This window comes from Sinohyriopsis cumingii, unplaced genomic scaffold (genome assembly GCF_028554795.1).
Source record: "Sinohyriopsis cumingii isolate HCF-2022 unplaced genomic scaffold, ASM2855479v2 utg001397l, whole genome shotgun sequence".
Classification (NCBI taxonomy): domain Eukaryota; kingdom Metazoa; phylum Mollusca; class Bivalvia; order Unionida; family Unionidae; genus Sinohyriopsis; species Sinohyriopsis cumingii.
The window spans coordinates 1,349,992-1,377,529 of NW_028315993.1; the positions used below are offsets into that span (position 1 = coordinate 1,349,992).

General features: G+C 34.5%; 1 protein-coding gene across 1 annotated transcript in view; it reads right to left on the minus strand.

Moving 5' to 3' along the window:
• Positions 1-1,080: 1,080 nt before the first annotated feature.
• LOC149772535 (uncharacterized) overlaps positions 1,081-27,538 on the minus strand; it is a 132,801-nt gene continuing 106,343 nt past the window's right edge. Inside the window, exons 18-22 of the mRNA XM_089947643.1 lie at positions 23,917-24,008; positions 17,943-18,432; positions 16,285-16,331; positions 11,436-12,028; positions 1,081-4,310 (exon numbers count right to left, since the gene is read on the minus strand). Coding sequence (XP_089803769.1) covers positions 11,723-12,028; positions 16,285-16,331; positions 17,943-18,432; positions 23,917-24,008 — 935 coding nt within the window. The 3' untranslated portion in view covers positions 1,081-4,310; positions 11,436-11,722. The remainder of the gene's footprint in view (positions 4,311-11,435; positions 12,029-16,284; positions 16,332-17,942; positions 18,433-23,916; positions 24,009-27,538) is intronic.

Consider the following 27,538-nt stretch of genomic DNA (forward strand, 5'->3'; position numbering starts at 1 on the left):
TAATAATCTGATAGTGTGTTAGTACAAACATTCGGATATAATAACCTGATAGTGTGTTAGTACATACCATCGGGTATAATAATCTGATAGTGTGTTAGTACAAACCATCTGGTATAATAACCTGATAGTGTGTTAGTACAAACCATCAGGTATAATATCCTGATAGTGTGTTAGTACAAACCATCAGGTATAATAACCTGATAGTGTGTTAGTACATGCCATCGGGTATAATACTCTGATAGTACGTTAGTAGAAACCATCGGGTATAATAACCTGATAGTGTGTTAGTAAAAACCATCGAGTATAATAACCTGATAGTGTGTTAGTACATACCATCGGGTATAATAATCTGATAGTGTGTTAGTACAAACCATCTGGTATAATAACCTGATAATGTGTTAGTACAAACCATCGGGTATAATAACCTGATAGTATGTTAGTACAAACCATCAGGTATAATATCCTGATAGTGTGTTAGTACAAACCATCGGGTATAATAACCTGATAGTGTGTTAGTACAAACCATCGGGTATAATATCCTGATAGTGTGTTAGTACAAACCATCGAGTATAATAATCTCATAGTGTGTTAGTACAAACCATCGGGTATAATAATCTGACAGTGTGTTAGCACAAACCATCGGGTATAATAATCTGATAGTGTGATTGTACAAGCCATCAGGTATAATAACCTGATAGTGTGTTAGTGGATATTAACCTGATCTTGTTTTATTACATACCATTAGGGGTAATAATATTACAGTGTTTAGTACAATCATCGGGAGTTATTACCTGGGTGTGTTTTAGTGCAAACTATAGTGGACAATTGCCTGCAAATAGGCTAAACTTTAATTGTGGAACTTAACAATTAAAAATAATCACTGGAGATTATATCCATCACTGGAAGACAATCAATCGAATAATTTCAATTCGATCCACGACTGTCTGTCAAACGGGAAAACGGATTAACTAAAAATCAAAGTGACCCTTTACATTCTAATGAAACGCACATACTCAATGCAATTCAAAATTAAGTAATAATGCATAGGCAATAAAATAAACAAAATGAGCAACACAAATATGTAAAATCGGTGACTCATTTGAATTTATTGTTTATTCAGATTCATATATGTGCAATATATAATATTTGCTTTAACATATGGCAAGTATTCATTATTATATTAAATGCAAAATAAAGTATGTTTATATCAGAATTCATGTATATACAGTATGAAATAAAATTTTAGCAGGCAATGTATTAATCATGGCATTTTCAAAATTGTTATTTCATATTGATATTTCATATTGATATAACCATATATTTTATTCTTATTCAATTCAAATACACAAAAACAAAGTTGTTATTAAAGTGTTTCACGCAATATAATATATGATCTCATTCCCCTTATTCACATAGGTACACCATCCTACGTCATATTTTTGTCAAATATAGTCTCGACTTCAGGAATAAAAATTACAAATTTGACAATATGTGCACAAAGCTTAGAGTAATCATCTAATATTATCATTTTATGAAACATAAAATTTACAGGAGTCAAATAAATAGGTGCAACACAACATAAAATGTGTGACGTTTTGAGAACGTACATTATTTAACTTTTTAACATAAATGATTGATATAGGGAAACATGTTATGAACAGCATATTAAATATATAACCCGTTTGTATCAGTCCCTATCTTGGAACTTTATAGGAACTTGCTGACTGGGGTGGTTATTGATCAGTGGGCCTAAATGACCACAATTCATGTCAAGGTATGCAATATCAACTAAAGTGTGGGGAAACCATTATGTTCTTATTAGACATGTTATGGCAATGACTCCTGATCCCCAGGTTCAGGACCATTGGGTTCTTCTGATATCCAAGTGGAAGTCGTTCACACATTCACAAAATTATGCTGTAAAGTCCCCTTTTCTATGCTACATATGACCATTCTCTTTGATTGTTTGACCTCAAGTAAATATGACTCTTCCATATATTAAGTGCATATCATCCAGGAACATTGGTCAATGAATGTACTCTATAGTTGAAGTTATGAAGGCGACATATTAACACTAACCACTGACCATTTGACACCAAAATCAATAAGTTCCTACTTACATGACACGAACGTCATCCACAGATTTTGGATGCAGAACGGACCCATTGACTATACAACTTGCCAGCTCAACCGAAATGCATGCTATTTATACAGTTTGATCTGGGTCAGTTCATGTCTTTTCTCAAAACTATATTTGCAGTGAACCTGACCGTTTACCTGAAAATCAATAAGTTTCTTATTCAACACAATGCAATATACTTACACAGATTGTTTGAGTAATGTGATGTTCAGATAACGTTACTGTGCAGAAACCAACTTCAAGTCACAGTCACCGTAGTATTTTAACTTTGAAGACCCGATATGCTTCTTCCTTTACATCATGTGCAAAATATTCACAAATGTTTGTCCTGGTCTGTGATTTAGAATATATGTTATAGTGTAGAGACAGAAGAAACTTATTTCTTTCAGTCATGGTGACATTGCATGTTAACCTTGTTCCCATGAACTTAGATGACGTCATCCTTATCGCAAATGCAAGATACATGTACATTTTGTTTGGTAGAAGTATAGCAGATATATGTGCTGTGTAAGTGAAGGTGTCATCTGCGGTTAAATAGTATATTTCCCGAAGTAGAACAATCTACTGGACCTTTATACATGTTGACATTGTTAACATGGCATTATGTCATCATTATCATCATCATCCACTGAGACGTTATACCGGCTGTCATTGTCACATTGTCATCAGTTCATCCTTTACAGTATCGTCTACGGTAACTCATATAACAATATTAGTACAACCATATAATCACATAAAAACAATATTATGATGTGTACATTTACATTTTGTAGCAAAACTCATCAACAGCTCTAAAGTCTAGTGAACACGAAGTGAGTTTTCCATCGTTTCATTAGCCCCATTCTTATTTACTTTACTAGTAAATATAATATGAATTTTAGATCATTGCAAGGGGCCCGTGGTTTAACTTCCATTGCTATCTAACATAAGATGGGTTTTGGATCCTTTTTCAGTCTTCTTCATGATGTACTATATTTGTGAATAAAATACCAGTTTTGGGTCACTTTAAAAGCCTTCCCCACCAGATTTGTTTCCTTTACCAGCTACTACACGATGGATTTTTGAGCCTTTCAACACAGAAGATAAATTCAGTTTATACATATTTCTAAAACGATGTTCATATTTCACGACTTCTTTGCTCTATGACACTATGCGTATGATCCAGGTGTATGCATATTTAGTGCATGAAGTATATTCGGTTTGCGATTGATTTGTACAAGTTCATGATCCAAACAAATAGATAGCAGATACAAGTCCATCTAAAGTCCTTAAAACATAACCAGTGCCAAGATTATCTCTGTCATCCACAGCACTATCAGGATTTCTAAAGATGTGTTTACTTCCAATTGCCTGTCATCCAGTATTACAGGATTTCCCCAGGATGTGTTAACTTACCACATAAATTGTAAACAACACTCTGTCTACAGTAACATTAGGATTTATCCAGATGAGTTAACTTTTCACCTAAAGTGTAAACAACACTCTGTCTACAGTAATATTAGGATTCCTCCAGATGAGTTAACTTTTCACCTAAAGTGAAAACAACACTTTGTCTACAGTAACATATGGATTTATCCAGAGTGAGTTTACTTTCTACCTAAAACAGCTATGCCGTCAAAGACACTATGTACTGCCGCCTTAAATGTGCTTTGAGATTTGAATCCCATCGCAAAATCAGCTATGTATAAAGGCTGAACCATTGTAATGTAAGGTTTGGCCAGTCTAATTTGCAACTGGTCATCGCGATATACAGAATGAATTTTCCCAATTTAGGCCTGATGTTCCTGTGATATTGATGCTACCTGTAGAAGAGGAACATCATTACCGTCACTTATCAGTGTAATGATCTGGAGAAGAATAATGATGGACATCTGTGTACAAGATTCTAGCAGAAGTATGGACTTTTATTATCCTATTATTCTCATAAAGATGATGATCATCTGTCATCCTCGTACTATGCATATTTCCTTCATTGTGTTTAGAAAAATTGAATTACCGTCTTGTCTCCATCTTCTCCTCTTTAAGGTGATGTTCATCAATCATCCCTTGCCTCTGCATAGTACTGTTTCAATCTGACGATAAAGATATAATCACATAACTGTTTTTCTGCCTTCTCCATATAAATATGATGCTTATCTGTCATCCCTTGTCTCTGCATGCTAGCCTCAATCTGATGAGAAAAATGGGCAAACTTATAACGAGTTTGGCTATTAGAAAATGATATAATAATTACCCTAAAATGGCCATTATAAAATACATAAAAAAATTACACTCAAATGTATATATGTACATGTTATATACACAATGGGTACATTTATATAATATATAGACAAGACAAACATTACATATTCAATACATATATATGCTGGAAACAAGTACATATTAAATGCAAGTACACTGGACATACATGTACATATTACACATATATGAATACATCATACATGTACATATCGTATGCATATGCATATTACATATATATGTACAAAGTCTGAGAAAGATGCTATAACACAGATTCTGGAAAATATTCTGTCATGGCTATAACAATGATTTGTCTTGTCTACCAAAATATGATATAACACACTCTCCTGGCTGCCGTATAATTCAGTTCTTGTCTAATACATTTTCACATCAGTCAACTGTAATCTTCTGCTCAAAACTCACATCTGGTGCTTATCACAGTTTTCAAAGCCATTTACGCCACACGTGACGTCTGTGACTAGTCCTAGGTTTTATTTCCATTTATATCACACGTAGCATCTGGAGACTAGTCTTAGCTTTTACAGCCATATATGTCACACGTGACCTCTGGGAACTAGTCCTAGCGTTTACAGCCATTTACGTCACACGTAGTGTCTGGGGACTAGTCCTAACTTTTACAGTCGTTTACGTCACATGTGACGTCTGGGCACTATTGATATCTTTTACAGCCATTTATGTCAAACGCGGCGTATGGGGACTAGTCCTAGCTTTTACAGCCATTTACGTCACACGTAGCATCTGTGGACTACTCCTAACTTTTACAGCCATTTGAGTCACACGTGGCGTCTGGGCACTAGTCATATATTTTACAGCCATTTATGTCACACGCGGCGTATAGGGACTAGTCCTAGCTTTTACAGCCACTTGCGTCATTTAATGGTCTCCAGGTGATACAATATGTTATCCTAGGTTGTTGGGTTTCTAAATAAAAATCTACTAAGACCTTTACGAAGGCTTTTGGGTCTAAAATAAATTATGACCTGTATATCTATTTAGGTGATTGGGTCGATACTTCTGTTTGGTGGCCAAATCTTTTAATTTAATGCTATGTAGATGTTCACTCGGCTTTGGGGGCTTATATGTATGTATGTATATATATACACACACACACACACACATATATATATATATATATATATATATATATATATATATATATATATATATATATATATATACATATATATATATATATATATATATATATATATATATATATATATATATATATATATATATATATATATATATATATATATATATATATATATATATATATATATATATATTATGCATAGAAAATATATTTTGGCTATTACCTGATGTATATCAGCATGCACTTTATTTTCTTATTATGTGGTTAAAACTAGCTTCAATAATATATTACTTACCTGTTGCTATTGCATAGCTGGTACTATGCCAAATATACAACTGTGATGATAATGTGTCCTGCCACTAGGGTGAAACAGGATTCCAGTACACTAGATCACCAATTAGACACCTTGCACAAGCTGCTCATGCGGACTGTGCCCTTCATTCTTTTTCCTAGGTAGAAGCCTATCTCAGTGGGATATCAGTACAGGATGAGATGATGGAAGTCGGCAAATTCGTAAAGATTTACCATCAATGCTAGTCTCACTATCCAAACTCTAGCCAAGTATCAGCAATACTATACATGTTGCTACTGCAGAGCATAGGTAGTCAGTCTGTTGGGAGGCTGATGATCATGCAAATGGTGAGCACAAACAAACACAACAAATACTCACCTTGTGGCAGTGTGTCATTTTGATTGATAATGTAGCTTTTAAAAGCTTTTCAGTCATATAGGTATGATGTCTGCTTTATGACTGTTTATATTGATGTCTAGCTCTGGGTCATCCTATTGCACAATGTAGCATACTGTCTCATCCATTCAAAATATCCTGACACCTGGCAACCAGTCCTAGTACTAACCTCTTAATTCTTAGTGCCGAGTGAGTTAGCTGCTAGTACCATTTTTATAAGTCTTTGGAATGACTTGGCATAGGTTCAAAGCCGCAACCTCCCACATCCAAGGTGGATGCTGTAACCACTAGGCCACCGTTGTGGTTCTTATTGTTGAGTAACAGACTATAGCATTATGGAAACCACAGCGATCATTTTCTGAGCAACAAAAGATTAGTCCCAAGGTAAAGAGATTATCTCTGGTTAGCGAACAAACAAAGGTAAATTGTTGGGCAAAAGTGACAAACATGTGGCTTTCATCAGATTTTAAAAAGACAAATGAATGGGAGAGGTCATTGAGACAGCAGTAGTTGAAAGGTCATGGCCTTTAATTGTCATGAAAGAATGGTCCTCATCATCAAGGGACTTGCAAACCCTTGACAGAAAATGCAATGCATCTAGAAAGGAGAAATAATTAAGCTGAAATAACAGCAAAACCTTAAATAGGTAGGATAAAGTAATTCCTACCAGTTGTTCTCACTTTAGTGACAGCTAAATAAAACTAAAAAGCACTAACAAGAAACAAAAGTATATCTTTATTGCAGGGACATTCAGGGTTGGAGCAACTGGTAGCAATTGTTCTTTTTTCTATAAAATCCTGTAGGCAAATGATAAACCGACTTATAATTCCCAAAGGACCTGATACAGCCTATATTGATAAGGCATTAAGCCATCTTCTTTTGTCGTGCCAACATTAATGCGACAAAAAATTACAAACTTCTTGAGGGTTAAAATTCTCAAAGGAAGCTTCACCTTAACTTCAAAGAAAGTTTATTAAGAGACCACAATCTAAAAGAAAGATTCCATTTTATCATTAGAGAGCGAGATACTGGTATTTGCTGCTCAGATTCTTAATCCCTGATCTGATCTGCTAAATGTCCCAATGGCTGGCTCATTTGAAAATGGGATTGCTGGATAAAGCAGCTCAAACGTTTTTAACAGTAGAAACTAAGGGTTATTTCTTTCAAAAAGAAGAGACAGAAGAAAATCAGCCATAAAGCTCATAGATGGAGAGCTAGGATTGATAAGATTTCTCTTCGCTAATCACACCGGATTCTCCAGTTGCCATAAAATACCTTAGACATTTATCCTGTCTGGTTAGAATGATACAAATGACACAACTCGTGAAAAATATGTCTTTGTAGAGAGTTCGTTTTAGATGGGCCTAACATGAAGGTTCAGAATATGTGAGTTGTTGTGTCCGAGAGAACCCCTGTCTTGCAACAGGTGGTCTTTCCTTTGAGGTAAGGTCCTAAGATATTCCACGAGCAGGTTAAGAAAATCAATAAGCCATGATCGCTATGGTCGCAGAGAAGTGATACCATTGAGCTGAACTGTGGAGTATCTGACTTTCTGTAGAGCTTGTGGGATCATCCTGAACGATGGGAAGGTTTAAGGCAATGGGCTTCCAATTCATGCTGAAATCACGCATTGTCCAGACCATTTTGTCCACGACTAGGGAAACATAAAAGGGCATTTGGTTTTCTTCCAAAATCAGAACAGGGTAATTGATATAAATTGTGGATCTACCATTGTGTGATGACTATCAGCTCTTTCATTGGAAGACTATATGAGGAAATATTAATATTTTATCTGGAAATGTAGTGAACTTGGAGGGTAATTCCTTCTGCAGTTGCTCAACAAAGTAGGTGCAAACCTCTCTACATAGAAAAGTTGTACATGTTCCCCATCGTCTCATTGCTGTCAGAGGAGACCATGCATGCACCACTGAAGGGCTAAGAACGCTGACCTCATTTTTAAATTGTTGATGTGGGGAGGTCATGAACCCTGTGTAATCGGTTCTTCCAGTTCTAGTTGAGTGTCCGATCCTGAATATAATTGTTTTTGTTTAGGGTTTAATGCATTTGTAGCGTATGATACGCTATACATGTCTGCATGTATAAACGGTTGAAGACAAACTAGGAAAGCTCATGTAAGAACCAGTGAACCAATGAAATTAAAAGCAACCTTTCTCACAAAGCCGAATTAGCTGAGACAGAATCAAACCCACGAAGACACAGGCGTGTGTCTGAATGTGATGCACATGTGAACGGGAGGGGTTGGCGTTAAGGAAAGGGGAGTTCCAATGTATCTACCAAATCAGATGTTGATGGAAATACCGACCAAGTATCCGGAGTGTTGGATGGGCCGCTGTGTGATTTATACAGTCAACACGAGAAACTGGTAGGTTGCTAGTGCAGACTTCCTAGGGGAACCAATTCTGCTGTGGAGCTGAAGGTCCCAGTAGAGAGAGAGAGAGAGAGAGAGAGAGAGAGAGAGAGAGAGAGAGAGAGAGAGAGAGAGAGAAAGAGAGAGAGAGAGAGAGAGAGAGAATGAGAGTGTGTGAGAGAGAGAGAGAGATAAAAAACAAGCTGACATTGGTAAATTTATTCCTTCAGAGATACAATCATGAGATGGAGTGAGATCTGACTTTTACAAGTTTGCCAGAAGACCTAGTATGGTCATCATAGCCAAAATAGGATACAGATGTAGTCTGATGAACCCTAACGGAGGATTGAATTTTGTGTTAATTAAGGTACTTAGTGATCTAAAATGGCTTGACTTCTGATGGGTAATTATGAAATGGCGGTGTTGAGCTGACTTTGGGCAGTCAGACAACATGCAATATTAGGGCGTTGTGCTACCTGTTTTATCAAGTATAAATATAGCACTATTCATAATACAGATGATTCGAGTTACACTCATTCATATTGAACAATAATATGAACGAACGTGCCTCCATAGAGTGATGAAAGATCTGTTAATTTAACAAAATACCCTAGAGAGATAAATGAAGAACCAAATCACTATGATTTGGACACAGGGATTAAAAACAATAAGATAACAATGGTATGGTGTAAACAACATTTACGAGACATATGATATCATCACTCAAGGGAGTTTAAATTAACATAAAAAGGGGCATACAATAAAAGTTTATGAACAATATGCACAAAAGAGATACATACATTCATTGTTTAATACACTACCAGCAGCAGATTTTCAAGAACACAAACAAAAAAGATAATACATACGTATGATCTTCATGGGTGAAGTGCGAAATGGGCAACATGTGTGATGTATTCCAGTGGTGTTCCAGATTACTGGTATGTTCTGCTTCAGCCTAATTGGAGGATGAATTTGTGTCGTATAGTTGGGGCATTTTCCACATGCTAGCTGTGCAATAACAACATCTATATTATTACTGATATTAAACATACATTGTATATCTATTTAGAGCATTACATATTCTGGGGGCTAAAATAGCTACAGTAATCTATTTTCATTTGTCAATGGTACCGATACGAGTCAACTATTTGAAAGCGCTAATATATATAAGCTTTGTAAACGTAACGGTAAATTGTTAGTATCACTGAAATCAAGTGAACTCTGTGGAAGATCCACCATATATAAGCCAAATATTCCCCAGATATATTGAATATTAAGCTGACTTATTTTAATTTGACAATGATATTTAGGCTAATCATCTGGTCTTATCATGAAAAAATGTGTATATCATGTATGATATTGAGTCAGTCTTTACTGCAGTATAACATGTATGATATTGAGTCAGTCTTTACTGCAGTATAACATGTATGATATTGAGTCAGTCTTTGCTGCAGTATAACATGTATGGTATTGAGTCAGTCTTTACTGTAGCATAACATGTATGATATTGAGTCAGTCTTTACTGCAGTGTAACATGTATGCCTGGGGAATCTGTTAATGTTGTATAACATGCATGCATTAGGTCATTATTTACTGTTGTATGACATGTATGCATGGGATCCTTCTATACAGTTGTATAACATGTATGCATTGAGTCAGTCTTTACTGCTGAATAACGTGTATGAATGTGATAATTATGTAGTGTTCTAGGATAAGTTGCATAGATGCAAAATGACAACAGCCCAATATAGGTGCAAGCTCTATCAGAACCAAGCATGAACATATCATATTTACTTACTTTCAATGTTCAACTAACTACGAATATAATGTACTCAGATCAGATGTCATACCATGTGCTAAATTGTGGCACTAGAGACTACATTGTCATATGAATGATTTTAAGAAAACTTCATACAATTGGAACTCACAAAACATGACGTTAGATCCAGGTCAAATACTGGAGTAATTTAAAGCATATACCTTGATACCCCAGTGTAAAGTGTGAGGTCAGAGATGGGTCTATACTGCAATAATGCAGCATTACAAATATTGATTTCCCGTTGTAAACTGTGATGTCAGACCTAGGTCTGTACTGCATAAGTGAACTAAATACATGTTGATGTCCCAGTGCAAAATGTGAAACCAGATATATCTCTGTGCTACACTAAGCAAACATCAAAAACATCAATCAGCAAGTGCAACATATGAAAGTAGAGCCGGTTGAACATTGTGCAAAGTGAACAAATTAGACCACAATCAGCCTTAGCAACATAAAACAGAAGATCTACCTATATAGCGTGCTAACTGAAAGGAATGCACCTCAATCAACCAGTTTAACACACGACTGTATACTGGTTTAGGATTATACTTTGCAAAGTGAAGAGAATAGGACTCAATGTGCATGCGAAACATGTAACACTAGACCTAGGTCTATGCTGTGCTAATTGAACAACATAAATCTTCCAGTGCAACATGTGACAGCTGAACTAAGTCTGTCCTCATAGGCTTTGATTTTCTATAGCTGTACGTGACAGCAAACATTGCAGTAAGGGAACAACATATACCTTGTTCTGCCACTACAGCATGTTGACACCAGATCAAGAACTATACTGTTGAAATTAAGGAATACAAACCTTGATATTTTAGTGAAAAGTATGGCCATTGCATTTGGGTGCACTCATACCAGAAAATACAATACTAGAATGGACTAGAATGGATACTCTTCTGGTTTCAAATATAAGCACTCAGGTTGGGAATTTCACTCCACTATCGACTAAGAAGGATGCTGTACTGGTTTCAATTGTGAACAATTGGACATTTCACTTTACCCTTGACTTGGGATACTCATTCCACTCTTGACTAGAATGTATGCTGTCCTACTTACAAGTACAAATTGGGATTCTCACTCCACTCTTGAGTAGGATGGATGCTGTACTGGTTTCAAGTACAAGTATACAGACTGGGCATTTCACTCCACTCTTGAGCAGGATGGACGCTGTCCTGGTTTCAAGTACGAGTATACCGACCGGGCATTTCACTCCACTCTTGACTATAATTGATGCTGTCCTGGTTTCAAGCGTGCATTTTCAGATTGGGCATTTCACCATATTCCTGAATAGGATGGATTCTGTCCTGGATTCAAGTATGAACATTCATAGTGGGTAGTTCACTCTACTCTTGACTATGAATGCTGCTTTCCATGATATCTTTGATTTCCTTGGCCGTCTTGTGAATTTCATCAATCCCTATTCCAACACTAGCGCCCGTCATTATTTTTATTAAGATATCATAGTTTCCTACACCGATTTTCCCTGTATCTTCAAGAGCAGACAACAAGTCATCCATACTTTCCACTTTTTCCAGAGTTATTCGGTCAAGATATGTCCTTGCCATTCGTTTCATTCTCCTCAATGCGTCTTTTGTTGAAAGTTCATCTAATTTAACACACAGCTGATTGTGTTTTGTTTTCACCTCAATCTGTAAGAAAAATACATCCATATACTTGTTAAAACTCTGCATAACTTAGTGAAGCAGACAAAATGGGGAATACTTTAACTAATCATGATTATATAAATATACTATACTATAAATCCCTCTTGATTTTTTAATCCATTGATTATTCTGTATTAGTCTTCGACAGATCTGTTTGCATAGGACAAATAAAATGGAAACTAATCTTAGACATAATTTCAAGGTTAATTTGCAAATCAGAACATAACATTAAAATATTTATTTGGCAATCGTTAAAGACCAATCTATATTAAACTAGCTTTAGTCCATACTCATAAAGCATAATTACAATCTTTATTCAAAATTACCAAGCGTTTCAGTCCATTTCAAGCAAATAAGCCTTTTATTACTGCCTTGAGATATGTCAACGTTTTAAAGATAACTATAAAGACCATATATAACATTCAAAAAATATTATTGTATGGGAATTAATACTTCATCCTTAATAACATTTAAGAAAATAAATTTGCTTAATTTCTTTAATTTCCACTTATCAACAAGTTTCCATCTTATCCTCAGTGTACCCAAAATACTGTCATTCATAATCAACTATCAGTAAATTATCATGGTAATACCTAATGCACCTGTTGTGATTAACTCATAATCCCATGTCGGTATATACTATCTTGACAATACAAAGTGTAATCTTTGGTTAGTAAAGTGCCATGACATGTCATTAATAATACTCTATCAGTACAGTAGGATGATAATGTCATTCATAATACCCTGTCAGTCCAATGTTGTAACAATGTCATTCATACTACCCTGTCAGTACAGTATCATGACAGGGCCATTCATGCTCCCCTGTTATTAGAGTATCATGACAATGTCATTCATAACACCCTGTCAGTACAGTGTTATGACAATGATATTCAAACTACCCTGTCAGTACGGTATCACGACAGTGTCATTCATACTCCCCTGTCAGTACAGTATAATGCCAATGTCATTCATACTAACCTGTAAGTGCAGTGATATGACAATGCCGTTCATACTACTCTGTCAGTACTGTAGCATGATAATATCATTCATACTACCCTGTCAATAGTACAGTATCATGACAAGGTCATTCACGCTAACCTATCAGCATAGTATCATGACTACCATTCAATCTACCATGTCAGTACAGTGTTATGATAATGCCATTCATACTGCAAATTCAGTACATTATTATGACATTACCATTCATTATACCATGTCAGTTCAGCATCATGACATTTCATTCATTCTACCCTGTCAGTATATCATTATGATAATACCAGTCATACTACCCCATCAGTAAAGTGTGAAGACAATGTCATTTACACTACCCTGCCAGTGCAGGATCATCACATTACGATTCATTCTACCTTGTCAGTAAAGTTCATGACAATGGAATTAATACCACCATGTCAGTACAGTATCATGATATTACCATTCATTCTCCCTTGTCTATATAGTATCATGACAGTGTCATATATACACCCCTGTCAATGCAGTGTTTCTACAATGTAATTCATACTAACATGTCAATACTACAATATGATGACAAGGTCATTCACACTAACCTGTAAACACGGTATCATCACTACCATTGATTCTACCCTGCCAGTACAATGTTATGACAATGCCATTCATAATACCCTATCAGTACAGTATTATGACATTGCCATTCATTCTACCCTGTCTGTGAAGTACCATTATATTGCATTCATTCTACCTCGTCAGTACAGCATTATGAAAATACCAGACATACTACCATGTCAGTATAATGTGATTACATGTCATTCATACTATCCTGTCAGTACAGTATCATGATAATAATACTCATACTACCCTGTCAGTACAGTCTCGTGATAATGACAATCATTTTACCCTGTCAGTACAGTATAATGAAAATACCATTCATACTACTCCGTCAGTATAATGTGATGACAATGTCATCCATACTATCCTGTCAGTACAGTATCATGATATTACTATTCTTACTACCCTGTCAGTACAGTATCATGACATTGCATACATTCTACCCTGTCAGTACAGTATTATGAAAATACTATTCACACTACCCTCACAGTGTAATGACAATATCATTCACAATAACCTGTCACTAGAGTATCATAAAAATACTATTCATAATCCCATGATAGTACAGTCATGACAATACCAGCCATACTCCCATGACGTTGAAGTGTATTTGGATGGTTTGACTCTAAATGAATAGTTATATGTCCAGGACAATAAATGAGTATAGTATATCTTACACTCTAAACGGTTTTGAAGTGAATCTTGGAGTCTGACTGACTCTTAAGTGTATTCACATGCCCTGGACTCTGAATGAGTATAGAATGCCTTACACTGTAAACGGCTTTGAAGTGAATCTTGGAGTATAATCGACTATTACGTGTATTCACATGTCCTGGACTCTGAGTGAGTATAGAATGCTTTACACTGCAAACGGCTTTGAAGGGAATCTTGGAGTCTAATCGACTATTAAATGTATTCACATGCACTTGATCTCTAAATGTTTCACGTTCAAACTTTAAGTATAGTTGTTGACATGGAGTTTAACTGACTGTGAGAGTTACATAGATGTAATAACTCCAAATAAGCCTAAATCATACTTGGATGCTTTGGACTCTGAGATATATTTAGAAACCTTGAACTATGAATATTCTAAGCCTTCAGTGGCATAATGATGTCTTTCCCGATGTCAAGAAATATTATGGGACGTGTAATATTGGACCAAAATGATATTGGTTTATTAGATTCCGACGTCAAGAGGTATTATGAAACGTGTACTGTTGGACCAAGATGGTATTGGCTTATTAGACAAACATTGCAGTATATAAGTAATAGCTAGTTACAATATATCCGTTTCTCTGTATAATAAACATGTCTTCAGCTACCTGATTAACAGTATTATCAATTTTATTTATATATTATCTATCACAATATTATTAGCATTATTAGTAGCAGTAGTTGTAGTAGTAGTAGAGGGATCAACTTTTATTTGCTAGTTATCAAATTACATTTAACATGACTATACTGATATTTTGTATAGACTGACCAATCATTTCTTAAATTTATCGTTCACAAGTTCAGTCAATAGTCGTCTTATAGTTATATAGATGTAAACAATACAACTTTCATAAATGATACACATGTTTACACACACATATATGTTTAAGTACAAAATACTAATTTACTAATACAATACTACCATATATATATATAGAAACATAAGTGTGTATTTACTATTATCTCAAAAATTACCTCTGGACATTAAAATATCCACCCATCGTGCTTCATTGAGAGGAAACACATATTTGGCTAAGAATGGTTTTAAGAAACCATAACATATTATAAACTAATCACATTTAGCATTACTCCTTTGCATTACGGTTTTAAGGCCATCACATAATTACCATTAACTTCAGCTGCAAGTTATTTTATTGTTGTGCTGTTATCTTGATAAATTTCCTCACTTTTAAAATGTACGGTGTACAACAACTACAACCAAAATTTCATATCGTTGAGTGTGAACTTTTAAATAAAGGAAATAACAAACCGTTGTATATTATCTGTATCACACAGCAATCATAACATTTGTTCTGATCGCTTCCTGAAATGAAGTTCAAAATGTCAGATCTCAACGGGACCATCTGAATGAATATTGTACAACAACGACAACCAAAGTTTCATATCTTTGAGTGTGAACTTTTAAATAAAGGAAATAACAAACCGTTGTATATTATCTGTATCACACAGCAATCATAACATTTGTTCAGATCGCTTCCCGAAATGAAGTTCAAAATGTCAAATCTCAACGGGACCATCTGAATGAATATTGTCTGTCTTGGGTTAAAAAATGACTGCTATGTACACAAGGACTGCATCATTTTCTCAAACAGACTGCTATGTACGTAAGGATTGCATCATTTTCTCAAACTGATTTTTGTTATATAAAAAACAAATAAAAATAAAAATGTGAACTAAGTTTACTTGTCATACATGAGATATGACTGGATTCTAACTTAATTTCCCATCCCAAGGGTCAATAATTGGATATAAGCTAACTGGTCATGTGACTGGAATCTAGCTCGCCTCTCATATTAAGGGATGTAAACGGGATCTAAACTCACTTGTCCTAACAAGGTATGTGACTGAGATCTCACACAGCTCGTAATAAGAAGGTATTATTTGTATAAGTCTTCTTTCAAACAAATTGAATGTGTACTTACATATTTATCTTCGATGACACCATCAGCGCCTGTACCACTAAGTGTCCCTAAAAGATATATATATATATATATATATCATGCACACAGATTTCTGTACCCGTTGAAAATTGTATCATTCACACATATTTCTATAAAAGTTGAAAATTTTATCATCCACACAGATTTCTATAAAAGTTGAAAAATGTATCATCCACACAGATTTCTATAAAGTTGAAAAATGTAACATCCACACAGATTGCTATAAAAGCTAAAAATTTTATAATCCACACAGATTTCTATAAGAGTTGAAAAATATATAATCGACACAGATTTCTATAAAAAATTGAAAATTTTATTATCCACCAACATTTATGTATAAGTTGAAAATTTTATCATCCACAGATTTGTGTAAAAATTCAAAAATATATCACCCACACAGATTTCTATACAAGTTGAAAAATGCATCATCCACACAGATTTCTATAAAACTTGAAAATTTTATCATCCACAGATTTATAAAACAGTTTAAGAATGTATCATCCACACAGATTTCTACAAAAGTTTTAAAATGTGTCATCTACACAGATTTCTACAGAAGTTGAGAAAGATATCATCCACACAGATTTCTGTAAAAGTTAAAAAATGTAACATCCACACAGATTGCTATAAAAGCTGAACATTTTATCATCTACACAGATTTCTATAAAAGTTGAAATTGTTTCAGTCGCACAGATTTCTATAAAAGCTGAAAAAGGATCATCCACACAAATTTCTACAAGAATTGAAAAATATATCATCCATATAGATTTATATAAAACTGGTCGAGAATGCGTATATCGAGTTCGTAACAGTTCGTAATTGTAAAGCAGCTAAGACTGAGAAAGATTAACATTATTTGAACAAAACTAAAATGTCAAAATGTTGGTGGGCAAAATTTTAAAATGTGACCGTAATATTAAGGTATGAAGAAGTTGTACAAGGCTCTTCATGTCAGCTTTGAAACTAATAATTAATAATTGATGCTCATCATGTCAGCTTTGACACTAATAATTAATAGTTGATACTCATCATGTCAGCTTTGACACTAATAATTAATAAATGATGCTCATCATGTCAGGTTTGACACTAATAATTAACGATTGATGCTCTTCATGTCAGCTTTGACACTAATAATGAATTAATGCAAGTTTATAATATTACATAACGCTTAAATGAAATGGCAAACTTGGATCATTTTGAAATAATTATATCTTATACAAGAACATTTTCTCAAATAAAATGCGCTAAATCAATGTAAAAATGTTTTGTATTGAAGAATTACAAATTGTGCAAAACAACTTCCAGAGTTATTTGAGCAATACATCACGTGGTCACCAAGTGAGTTCATGAGTGATACTATTCATTTGCCATATACACCTATCATTATATAACGCCAGCTGATTAACTGACAATTATATCAACTTTCTTTCCTGAATATGAATGATCAAAATTATCTTTTACTGCCAAGAGGACATTCAAGTGTTAGTCACTGAATGAATTCAAATGAAATACTTTAAAACAATTTAAATTTGACTCTAGTAAAACAGTTTTAGACACATGGATGAAGCTGCGGATAAAGCTGCTAACTTGTTGATGTTACAAACATTTAAACGAGCATAACAAGTAAACTTCTATCTCACCTTGAGTCTGCAGCTCCGATAGTAACTTGGGCCACCAAATGCCTCTCTGACTGGGATTCCGGGCATCAACATAGTTCAGGACACGAAGGTGATCAGGTACATTACAGTCCTGCAGTAATATTGGGACAACACAGTTTCTACCTTCATCAAAACCTTGAAGCAAGGCCATTTGAATTTCATGTTGAACAAAACCGCTCTTGAAGGCTTCCTTGGTCATAACTACAACAGTTTTGTAGGCATTTCGTATGCTATCATCAACAAATTTCAATAATGATGTTCCTGGAGTATTGTCTCGATCATACTCGCAACAAACAAATCCATGATTGTTTTCTAGTCTTTTAACAGTATCCTTTACCCACTGTATGTCTGGGCTTGCGTAACTGAAAAATGCATGGTATTTCTTTCCTGGTGGCAAAGTCAACTCATGATCCTCAGTTGCAGTCAGATCTGATGCCTGAGAATATATTTGGTCCACGTTATTCTTCGTCTCCTACAACGAAATATAAAACCATTATTAGCAACTACGTATTATATAAAAGATATCACATTGCTGCACTGCTTCCAAACAAGGAAATGCAAGTTGCTACACCATTTATGATGGCAAAAAGTGTGATAAAATATAGGTTTGCATGTTTTGCCATGAATAACACATGAATATCAAAGACAGGTGTGAATCGTATGCCATTAATAATGCATGGATATCGAAGAATGGCTTGCTTTGCCTTGATAGTATTTTCAAACGTATATGCCGTACTAAGCCAGGAGCCACAGTTGAACAATTTTCTAGAAACGTGTGCTATCTGGCGAGCTGCTAACTATGTTTCTACTCTGAATAAATTCAGTGAACTAGGTGGTAAATGTATATACTATCTAAGACGGTTAATGGTGTTCACGTTAGGACTAGATGGTCAATTGTCATTATGAATGTAAAAGGTGTTCATATTAGGACTAGATGATGAAATTCCGTCCTATGCATGGAAGGAAAAGGTGCTTGTTTGTTTGTTTGTGTGAGGACAAAATGGTTAGGATTAGCTGGTGTGAACGAACACGGTGTATTTGCTGACACTTTTTCATTTACTCTTATTTCTTATGGCAGTTATATATATATATATATATATATATATATATATATATATATATATATATATATATATATATATATATATATATATATAGAGAGAGAGAGAGAGAGAGAGAGAGAGAGAGAGAGAGAGAGATATCTATTTATCTATCTATCTATCTACTTATATATCTATCTATCTATCTATCTATCTATCTATCTATCTATCTATCTATCTCTGTATATATATATATATATATATATATATATATATATATATATATATATATAGTTTACGGGCTAAATGAGCTCTTCTTCTAGGGAAAACATAACTAACACATGCAAAATACGCATTTAACACAATGCATAAAATAAAATTTCTGGACTACTGCGTATTATAATCACTTGATTTAATTTACAGCAAGAGATATAACAATACTAAGTTGTACAAGAGTAAAAATGCAATCGGTTCTTGTGTTTATCACAGTGAACCAGTATGTGTTGACCTAATTCTAGATTAAGAACACAGGAAAGAAAATAGTGTAACGAGTAATCTATAGGATTTGGTAACGAAATTATATCCAGTATAATTATCCAAGGAGGTTTTGAAGGAAAGATATTAAGATAATAGCGTATCAGGACATTAGACAAGAACTACTGCTGCTAATACTCCCACAACAACAAATACTACTATCACTAATACTACTACTAATAATAATAACCATACCTACTTCTACTACTACTACTACTAATAATAATAATAATAAAGGCAATACAATATCAAAATACGTAATTATTTGGATAAAATTAGCGCACAATTTGCGATAGATGAAACACTATTGACTGGCTAGAATGTTGATAATATTGCAACCAGAAGGTTAGATTTGTTCATTTAATCCAAACTCATGAGTTTTTAACTTGTATTCTGTAACATTGTTTTCTGTCTGTTTACCTCAGGTTTGACTCAGTTGGTAACATCTCAAGGAACGTGACTAAATGTGAGTTCTATTTGTATGGATTGGCGACGATCACGTTGATTTTCTTGCGAATGCAGTTTTGTGATTGTCATTCACTTTCTGAAATCAATGATTTCCTCCAAAATATTGAATGGCACATGCAATATTTGTATTAATGGCTTGACATCAGCACTTCTGATTTATCATGTAGATAGCTCTTGTTGTTGAACTTCAGAAAGATTTTGAATCAGGCAGATGTTTGCAAACTAAGCAACATTTTTCTTTGCAACGGTATGTGCCTGTATCTATAATCATGTTTGAAGTTACCGTAGCAAGTACTAGACTGAGATTTTATGTCTACGGTATGCAGCCATGTAATCTTCCGGAAATATGCTCTGATATGGGTTTCATCGCAAAATAGATGAAATGTCAATTTAAGATTCTTTAGGACATTCAGTACTACCCTGATAAAATTTAGTGTAATAGAGTATTAAGACAAATTTGTAAATGCAGTCTTAGTGAGGTTTCTAAAACAAGTGATTGAAAAAAGTACTCATATTCATCAGGTATAGTCATTGTTACTATTATACTGAGGCGATTCTTAACAAAACTAGGCTCATCGACAGAGCACAGAGGAACCCTCCTGTACTATAAAACAATGAAGACCAACAAGCGTGTCCATTTTAAACAAACTTTACACTCCGATGCCACAAACTTACAACAGTTCATAATGTTATGTATATTTAATTTAATTGTTTGACTTAGTTTTACATATTTTGTATTTCATTATATGCATTTGTAATGTAACATTGTTTACTGGATTTGACATTGTCCAAAATTGAGTTAATTTCTTATTGACTTTACTTTTTTAATTTCTTTTATGTAAACAATTAATAATTTTTCATTATGCTCTGTTTGTATGAGCTTTTAAACCAAGTTATGTTTCAGGTAAACAAGAAGTGGCATATATGTTGATCATGGTCAGGTGTTTTGGAGATTCCCGTGTGAACTTTATATGATATTGTGTTGTAAGTAAACGAAGCTCATTAGTTCATTCAAGAAGGTTATTTTCCATTAGGTATTACGAAAATGCTAATGTGACATGCTGTCAAGCAGAAGACTATATTAGCTTGTGACTCAGGACTTTACAAGTCGTTCTGTAATATCTGGCATTTTAAGTTGTGTTATACTGTGACTGTAATTTTACTTTCTCCATATTATTCAATTCAAGTGGTTATTTCCTCTGGAAATACAAAAGTGCTCTAATAAAATTCTTGAATAAAGACATTCACTGGAATTTATACTGAACTCAAACCTTTGATAATATTTCTGTGATTCAATAAGAGACTGTTGACACATCAGTACTTCGTAGACTATAACAGACGCGCCATCGCCTTCAATTTGAGATCTCTTTGGGCCTTCGGGAAATGGGTTTCACTCAGGAAATTTTATTACTATATATTGTGCCTTTAATTCTTGATCAATTTATTACGCAAGTTACTTGTTCATATTTTTCACTTTGTTTTCTAGGGAAATACATTATTTGTTAAATTTTACAAAGCTTGTTGTCTTCCCTCTTTCTGTCACTTACTTTAGGACACCGCTCCGGTGGCCTAGTGGTTAGAGCGTCCGCCTCGGATGCGGGAGGTCGTGGGTTCGATCCCCGGCCGAGTCATACCAAAGACTTACAAAAAATGGTACTAACAGCTGCCTCGCTTGGCCCTCAGCATTAAGAGGTTAGTGTTAGGACTGGTCGGCCCGGTGTCAGGATAATATGGCTGGGTGGGACATCATACTACATGTCTGCGGCATGATGCCCCAGTGCTAGATATCATTATAAACTGCCACATTACAGACATCGTCGCGATATGAGTGAAAAATTGTTAAAGCTACGTTAAAATAAATCCAAATCCAAACTTACTTTAGGAGCATAGACCCGTAACAATACGCAAACAGTGACACCCTACTGAATCATTTGAACGTCTCAAGTGTTAATGGAGTCAAAGCAGTCACTCCGTAAAAGCATCTGAACATTTACTCAAATTTGTGGAAGAAGATCAATAGCAATTAGTCATTTTCCTATCAGTGTTTGAGGAGTCACATCTGTCACTTCGACCAAGCTAGTGACAATTAGTTCATACATGTTTGGGATGAATGAGTACATACATGTAGATTTTTATATATTTTGTTATGAAAGCAACATCAATGCTAGAAGACTTGCATCAGGCACTCTGACCAAACGTGGGGAAATTAGCTCAATATACATTTTGGGGCAGAAGGCTGAAATAGGTTTTCAGTCTTATTGATATAGTCATACTCGTTGAACATCACTAGACAACATTTTGAGTGAGCATATTCATTTAAACAATCTTTCTAAGTTTGAGCAATAGTGACACATACATTCTAGAGAAGATAATACAAAATATGTTTCCATATATTTACAATGGAAATCAAAACATTTCTAATGGAAACCATGTTGAAAACAATTTCGATGGCGAATTCCCAACCAAACATTCCTGCAAGGTTTTGAATGAAATTCACTCAGGTGTTCCAGAGAAAAACTAATTGCTAGATTTTATATTTGGTCTCAAAGAAAGCTTCATTATATGTACATGTGACAACAAACACAGCTTTTCATTGAACCTGTCCTAAAAAGTATTCCTTGATTGAAACTAACTTGGCTTTTCTTGTGAAGTGTTAACATATTAATATAGTTACTGAGATGACCCCGCTGTTGTGGGGTAGAAACATTGAATACATTATTAATGGAAAATAATAGAAACATTTGTTACGAATATAATAAAACTGCTCTAACCCACGAAGATGAAAATATGTTTCTAAGACAACACCATTCCCAATATAATTAAAATCATCTATCTCTTGTCATACGTGAAGATGTGACAGCGACAGCTTCGGTGTCGTGTTCTGGTGACCTTTGAATTAGCCAAAGCAAATGCAGCTTTCAGACATTAGAAAGTGAACCTGTTCTGGAAATATTCATGCTCTTAAGTTATATTGCTCAGTCAAATAAATGTGAAGGTATAAGAAATGATGTCCTGGTGGTTGCAACCAGCTGGGTTAGAGTAAATATTGCAAAGCGTATTATTTTGGGTTTAATGTCTTTTATCAGCACATGATAGGCTACACATGGCATCAAGTAAATTTGGTGAATGAATAACCTCGGATGATCCTGGGTAGAACCGCCAAACCAAATAAAACTATTGGAAAGCGTTCTCACATACTGAAGCTGCTCGAGTCGAGACCCAGGTCCACACACAAGTGAGATGCGAGCGATATGTAAAGGGGAGAGTCTTAGGCCATTCGGCTACATACGGCCCCAACATTAGGATAGATCAGGTTGAAGAGTCAACTCTGAAGCTGCAGAATGATATTATCAAAATGCCTGCTTAAAATTATCATGAAAAAGTCAAAGCCAGTTCTTATCCTTTTCAGACCATATCTCAAATATAAAAGAAATTAATTATAAGACCCTCTGCAAATAATTTTAGTTATACTTATTACATCTTAAACATAATGACAATAATGAGTATAAACGTCATCTAATACATGCAAGAGGAGAAAACGGACATCTTTATTATATATTCCTAGATTAACAGCAAACTTGTAAGCTGAAATCTTAAACTTAGTTCCATAAACTAAGAGTACCCACCTTCTATTTCAGATTTCAGTTTACTGCTAATGGTTTTTGGTGAGAGTTAATTTCCGTTCTCAGTTAATAATTGCGGCATCTATACAAATTATATGAACTGTAAAGAAAATGATAACACTGGCAACAAGTAATTTGATTTTAATTATGTAGTACACTGCTTTCCTTTCCCAAAATACCAAGTCCCCATTATACGATAATATTCAAAGAATTGAAAATAATATGATCAGTCTGATTCCTTATTCATATTTGAGGTAAACTGAGTTGCATAAATCACAAAATTGCACTCACAGATTCCTGTTCAGTCTTTGTAGATGTTTCTGTAGTGAAATGCTGTTTTCTGTCGTTATCTCCCAAATCTTCTGGGGCTGGGTGACCTCCTACTGAGAAGACAAAATGATATCAGGTTTAACCATACCATCATGCAATATAATTTGATAAAGGATATTAAAGTCTGCAATGAGAGTGCTTTGAATGGCTTATACTACATCCGTGTTGTGCATAAAGGTCTTATGTAAATAGCTACAGAGATTTTATTCACAGCCTAACTCTAATCAAAAATATTTGGTTCGATGCAATGGTTGTCAAGTATGTGCGGAGAGTTCTTTTTATCAGGCCTCCATAAATGATACATATTAGCCTGTGTTTGTGGTTATCAAGAAATATCTGACATAAATTGTTTTATATGACATGCCACAATGAATGATACTTTTTGGCATCTGCTGCTTTTATCAAAACAGTTGAATACATTCAAATGAATAAAATCTGTGCTCAAAAGGAGACTATGCATGTGTATATTGTATGGCTAACTTATATTGATATATCTGAACCAAATGTCTTCACAGTCATATTACAAAACCAGCCAAATGCATGAGTTTTAAGTATCAGTATGGTTAATTAATGTGTGTGTGTGTGTGTGTGTGTGTGTGTGTGTGTGTGTGTGTGTGTACCACATACATTAAAACATGGCTTTTAAAGTGTTGGCATAAACCAATTTGATATACCAATACAACGGGTATATCAAGTTTTGATCTGCCCATAATACCCATATATAAACAATATTGGAACTGTGTGCTAATGGGTCTATTCCTATTGATCAATGATGAATTTCACTCATTAATCATTAGTGAGTTATTCAAATAAGTATAAAAAGGAACAATAATCCCTGTTTCCTAAATAAATTTAACATGGTACACAATTTAATCTCAATCCTTTCTTTTACCGTTTCCCCTCCCTTCTCATGCACAAGGGACAAAATATGGAGAAATTTCGAGTGAGAGAAAAATGAATTGGGCCGGATAAAGATATTTGAACCTGAAATTGCACCAAGTAACTTATAATATCGTTCTTAACGCTTCCTTTGGGACTTATGTAAAGTGTTTATATAATTAATGATACAAAGTTGCAATTGCCGGTCGACAGGGGCACACATATGTATGATATGTTTGGCTTTGTTGATGTTGTTTTTGTTTCTTTAACCTATTGTATTGTTCTAAAAATCGATTATTATTAATTAAATATGAAATTATCCAAAGGCCGCCTCTCTCTCTCTCTCTCTCTCTATGTTGAATTTATCGAAAAACATTTTTAATTTTTATTTTAAAGTCGTTTCTGTGACAGTATGTTTTATTCAGGGAATGATCTGGATTGTCCAGTACTGGCCAATGTAAGTATGTAATAATTTGTTCCCTTGGCAATTATGTAATTTGTGACCCATGCAATCGTGTAATAATTTGTGACTTTGTCTGGATTCGGTCCATGGATGTGTATGTTTCGTCCATATACTTACTATGCTGTACTTTCAAATTCGGCTGGACATAAAAACCTCATCCCATAACAGTCTGGGTACTCTAGTGCATGACTAGTTCAAGTTTCGCCTGATCTTCCATTTAAGAAATAATGTTGTGGAATCCTGACAGAGATTTTGTTTTAAGACTGAATTAAATTAATCCATCAGCGACTTGTAAAGCTTTTGGAAATTACAACTGCTTCTTCAAATTGATTACTAGGTTGACAACATTTACATTCTTAATCCAATTTATCATGCATTTTCCTATTGACTAGAACGCCTGAAACAACTGGAATATCACGTGTCAAAATCTTATTTGTACAAAATCTGTTTAAATGTATTAACCACATTAAGTACTTTTTATCAAAAGTTTCAACAGTCTTGGATTGAAATGGTCACGCAATGCATACACAGTGAATAAGTGTACTGCTAGCACAGGGAAATAAGACATGTGTTTCACCTGATGATCATTAATTGTACGTCTGTGTCACCTAATAACATTCACCTATCTCACCCGTCATCCAATTAATTTGAAATCTTATTGAAATAAGCATGAAGTCCAAGTTTTTACAGGACTGGATGGCTTCCAGAATATCAACTCATGAAAATGCGTCTATCTTGCTGTTTACCTAACTACCTGAGAATGCGATGATAAAAACGCATCTTCCCACAGTACTATGTGAAAAAGCAGGAATAACGTATGGCTACTTTAAACAGCGAAAATAAAAATAATGTGTAATGTATGTAAATTACTAAACATGATACAAACTTTACTTGCCTATGCAGACCTATACAAATGCATGCTGTTACTTGCACATTAGCTTATATTGCGTCCAAAAGACTGACATAATTATGTTTTATTATTGTGAACATTAGTAACCCAATTCAGTTTCCATGGGAAACATTTTATTTTGCCACACATTTATTATACTGCACAAATATTACTAATATTTTTCAAATGTATTAGACTATGATGATTTTTTAATAACATTGTCACGTTCTCTGTTAAACACATACAATTGGGAAATCATAAATACATCATCGTTTAGGAAAAGTGTATTCAATATAAATGACGTTAACTGACTTGGGTTAACGATACATTTCTGACAGAAAACAACCAAGATTTTGTTATTTTCAGAGTTATTATTTTGGAAAATAACACAAAAAAAATTCGTCAGCAAGTGTTGAAAAGCAAAGTGGAATCTAAACTGGTATTCTTCGAGTTTTTCAGATTACAACACACGTTGTCTCATGAAAAATAGGAGAATCAGTCAGTTATATAATCTCAAGTCAGTGTATTGGCAATATGAAGAAAGAAAAAACTGGTGGGAAGTGTTTGTATGTTTCATCTTTTCTGGTACATGACGAATGTGTTAATTTGGGTTATAATTTATGCAGCCTGGCTTTATTTCAGATGTGGACCCTCGAAAGAACTGCAGGCTACATCTGATCATCGTAAATTTCTGGACATCAAAGTTCAATTGTAAAGAAAGTTATTGATAACATATTTTAATAGAACTTATTTTATATATTATATATTTTGCAATTCATGACTGCACATTAAAAAGTTGGTATTGCCTACTCTGGCACAGTTCAATTTCCCTTTAGTAATACTTGATTAAAGATCATATACATGAGACTAACACCAGGTGAATTTTGAATGTATAGGAGCAGATGTTTTGATTGGCTGCATGCTTAGATCATCCACATTACAACCACGAGCATTATGTAAAGAAATGACATAGTGGTATGCCAAATTCTCTTCATGTTCCATGTTGCAAATGCAAAGAACTTCACCTTACACCTGTCACTCTTTCCGAAGCATGGAATATTTCTAGAGTGCCCCATAAATACATTGTACTGAGGTAATGCTTGGAAAATACATGTCTAAACTTTCAGAGTTTTGCAAATCACAAAAATATTCAATACGGTTGCTAAAAATAGCCACAGCCTGATAACATAGCTCCCAGATATTGATGTGATGTAATTAATTGAATCTTTGTATCCAAAAAGTCAAGATCTGGCCAGAGTGCGCAATAAGATTCACAAACATTTACTTACTTTTTGTTCCATTATGACAAGGGTTAAAACTGTATATACCGGATCGTGCCAGACTATCCCAGT